Raw genomic sequence first — 3,889 nt, forward strand, 5'->3', positions numbered from 1 at the left:
GCTTTTAAGGTAGTATCTAAACATTGCAAGGAGAGTTTCAACTGCTGAAGTCACTCTTCACTTTGCTAGACGCAGCGGGAAGAATCCCGTTTACTACGCTAAGTTGTTAATCAAGGCTCGGACAGCTGGTTACTCGATCCAATTCCCTCCCTACACGCTGCATTCAGCGTTATTCAAATACTGTCTTGTAGTCAATCTACTTGCAGGGTTATTTTCTAAAGTTTACTTGAGGCATTGAGCTCTCTTCTAAGCATGCTCCAGGGACAGCAGGCAGGACCTTAATAACTTGTGTGTGTAATCCAAATGACATATTGCATTCGAAATGCGTACTAGCTAACGTTGTCATTTTGTCTTCGTTTAAATCTCTCAGTTTCCTCCGGGACGTAGCAGGCAGGAACTCAACTGCCTGCTACTTGTTCAGCAAGAGTCTTATGTCCTTTAATTCTAGTCTAATTGATTCCCTTTACAAGGCTTACAGTATTATTGGAGTAGCAGAGGGCAGTGTAAAGACCTCCGGCAGTTTCTTAGCTATTGTAAACACAGCAGGCATGATCTTGACAGCTATTCCTCTTGATAGGGCAAGGATCTAACTATTCCCGTTCGAACCCGATAAATCTCATTTGTGCGACGTGTGATATTATTAAAATATTAGGTTGCAATGCCGGCACCTGCTTAAGCAGTGTATCAGTGACTCCGGAACACATGACGATAGGTCCCAAATTTGTACTGCCTCTCCCTAGCAAGAATCTTGTCGTAACTCTATTGTTTCCATAACCCCTTTGTAGGTCACGGGCAGCAATTTTAGAAAGGTATAGGTTAGTTTGGGTGCCCGCCGGTTGAAACCACGTGAGCTAAATCTTTCACTCCTTTGCCGCGAAACGCGTCTTGGCGCCACATAGATTAATCACTAGCTCGATGCGCTAGCGTTTGCAGGACCTTATATTTTGATCGCCCAAAATCTCGCCTTCTTCAAATAACCTATTCTCAACACCTCAGTCTGCTGCTGTCGCTGCTCCTACTGCTGACTCTCTTTCTCTCTCTTTCTCTCTCTCTCTATATATCTGTCTACCTGACTATTTTCTGGCAGACATGGACCATTTCGAAATCCTGCCGCCCAATTACGGCGGTACGACGGATGTTGCCGGCCCGGCAATGGCAATGGGCTCGATCGCTGTTTTGGGAATCGTTCTCCTCTGGACGACCTTGGGTGGCACCAGGTTGCCCGTGGAACTCCCCACGGTTCCACAATTCTGGCCACCGCCGTCGCCGTCTCGTCACCCCTCCCCCCACACGCTTCTCTGGGGCATCAACGTCTCGGCCGACACCTGCCCTCTGCCAACGTTCGGTGACCTCGTCGAGAAGGTCGAGTACCGCTCCCTCCCTGCCGTCTCCACCCCCACCTCTACCGCCGACCTCCCCTACGACACTGCCTCTACCTTTGCATTCCTCGTCCCAGCCCTCTCCATTCTCGCCTGGTCTCTCCTACTCCTCGGCCTCTGTGCCTGGCACTTCGATGCTTTTGGCGACGGCAAAGACGACGATGACGACGACAACGACAACGACAACGAAACTTCGACTCATGACCTCCTCGAGCGCGCATGGGCGGGCCTAGAGCGCCTAGACTTCGAGATGAGCATCCGGGTGGGCGTCGAGAATACACTTCGCCAGCAGATCCAACAGATACAGGATGACGAGAAAGCGCGCCGAATAGCCGCAGTGGCCGCCCTCCCCCCGTTCTTGACGACGAACCAGGCCGCTTCCAACGCCTACTGCTCTCGCATCGCAACTCTCGCCGACGACGATCTCGAAGGCCGGTACCTAGCGCGCTTTGCCGCCCAGGAGCAAGTCATTCAGCACCTCAGCCGGCATTGCTTCGGGCCTGCTCCTCCTCCTAACCCTTATTTTTCCGGCAGGTATTGAGAGGCTCTTGGTCCCCTAGGGCACCCTGGTTCTGGGTTGTACACATCCTGCAATATCTAGCAGTCTTTTGTATGATAATCTAAAACTCGAGGGCAGTAGATAGGTTGTTTTCCTCTTTCGGCGTTCTAATTTATCTTCTGCTTTCTGTTTTCTTTTTCTCTTCTTCTGTCTTGGTTTTGTGTTCTGATTTCTATTGTGATTCTCTGTCCGTTTCTTGCCCCGTTTTAGTTTCTTGATATCCATGCACCTCATTTTGGCGTTCCGTTTGCTGCTTCCTGTCTTTCCCCACATTCCTGTAGTCACGCAACTTCGATCTAGACTTGGGACTCAGGCAAGTGGTACTTTCCATAGTAACTTTGATTGATCCCCCGCTGGTGGGGTGAGATTTTCCTGGTGAACGGACTGGACTGTAGCTTAGGATCTTGGCTCTGGATAGTCGTTGCTTGGCATAGTGTTGTCCTGTTTCTGCTTTCTTCGCAACCGTTTAGCTTCGCGGCTCTGATCCGGACTCTGGCTTCTTGCTGCTTCCCATGCCTTATTAGCTATGACTTGACCTCCCTACTCGCGGGAGAAGCTGTTATGGTGAAGAGGGAGGGTCTGCTTGGCTTGGGGGTTGAGTTCTGGATTGTTTTTGCGAGGCGTGGTGTTGTATATATCTACATGCGTTTGGGCGTCTCGTTCCTGCAGGTAGATAGCTCTTCATGAAGCCCCGAGTCTGCCCTTCTCTGGCCATTATTTCACCTGACTTGATGATAGTCTGTAATGTCTCTCTGCTTCGTGACGTAGATTGGAACGCCTTGTTCTCGGCCCCTCAGTTTTAGTTTCGATCATGTATCCCTTGTGGGTGTGCACCTACTCTAGCTCAGTTCATAGAACAGAATAAGCCACTTCAGCTTCTTGCTATTTGTGGTCAACAAAAGAGGCTCGCCCTGTAGCAAGTCACTTCCGCTGTTCCTTGATTCCATAGATTGCCATGCCGTTCCTCCTCGCCTTGCGCAGGGCGGCACAAGTTCGTTTCGATCACATAATCGTTCTAGGTGCGCCCATAGTCTAGCTTTATTCGTAGATCGGAAAATCTCCATTAAGATTCTGGCTAGCTGCAATCATCGATTGTGCTCGTCCTGTGGCATGTCAATTCCTGGTCTCTAGGCGTGATGAGATGTGCAAACGTTCGCCCCCATGAACATCTTATGCCCACCCTCTCTTCCGCTTGAAAGCTAAGCTTGAAAAGCGGCGCCAAGTCACCGATGCATTTTAAATCGCTGTAATTGTTTTGTAGAACAGTTACAAATCCTCTGGAATCTTTCCAATCATGAGGTGGAGATCCAACAGCATCTCATTCCTGCCACGGATTGCTAGCATCTAATCAAGCGAAAGCTACAACATGGCTCCGTCCTTGTTTCCCTTCTTCTAACCTAACAGAGGAGATTTAGCTTGTGAATACCTTTGCAGTATGTGGGGCACATTCCCAGAACTGGCGCAGCTGTATTCTGTTCCGGCTAGCTAGAAAGCAGAAGTCTAGTAACGTCTCTCCCTGCGTAGCGAGACACCCTCTGTGGCGAGACAAATAAGGGGTACTTTAACGTCAAGCTTCTAAGTTTCTATAGACGCGTTAGTTTCAGCAATAGTTTACTATATGTCCTGTATTCTGGGTATTTCTGAATATCTGGAATCCCTCCGACCTAAGAATTACGTTTGCATTGTCGCCTTTACGTCTAATCTGCAAAAACCCTGTGAGAGGTATCAAACAGGAAGCACAAGGCACAGAGAAGGAATGCAGGATAGGGGTAGAAAGAGAGAAAGACTAAACCTTAGGGTTAGAGGCAAAGGTACAAATACTAAGAAGCCTATATACCTTGTAGTAAGCCGTTAGATTACTTAGGGGTTAGATAGCTGGAACATAACTGTAGCATAGCTTTCTTTTTTCTTTGAGCTTATTCTAAGACCTAGAAAAGAATAGGTAGAGCTG

The 3,889-nt window shown here is 48.8% G+C and overlaps 1 protein-coding gene across 1 annotated transcript; it reads left to right on the forward strand.

The window, feature by feature from the left end:
- Positions 1 to 1,089: 1,089 nt before the first annotated feature.
- Positions 1,090 to 1,920, forward strand: BDR25DRAFT_316718 (uncharacterized protein; the record flags this gene model as incomplete). The annotated part of the gene is made up of 1 exon (XM_033691623.1): positions 1,090 to 1,920. The coding sequence occupies one exon, from the start codon at positions 1,090 to 1,092 to the stop codon at positions 1,918 to 1,920; it is 831 nt and encodes a 276-aa protein (XP_033544574.1).
- Positions 1,921 to 3,889: the final 1,969 nt, after the last annotated feature.

This window comes from Lindgomyces ingoldianus, assembly GCF_010093535.1.
Source record: "Lindgomyces ingoldianus strain ATCC 200398 unplaced genomic scaffold BDR25scaffold_28, whole genome shotgun sequence".
Lineage (NCBI taxonomy): Eukaryota > Fungi > Ascomycota > Dothideomycetes > Pleosporales > Lindgomycetaceae > Lindgomyces > Lindgomyces ingoldianus.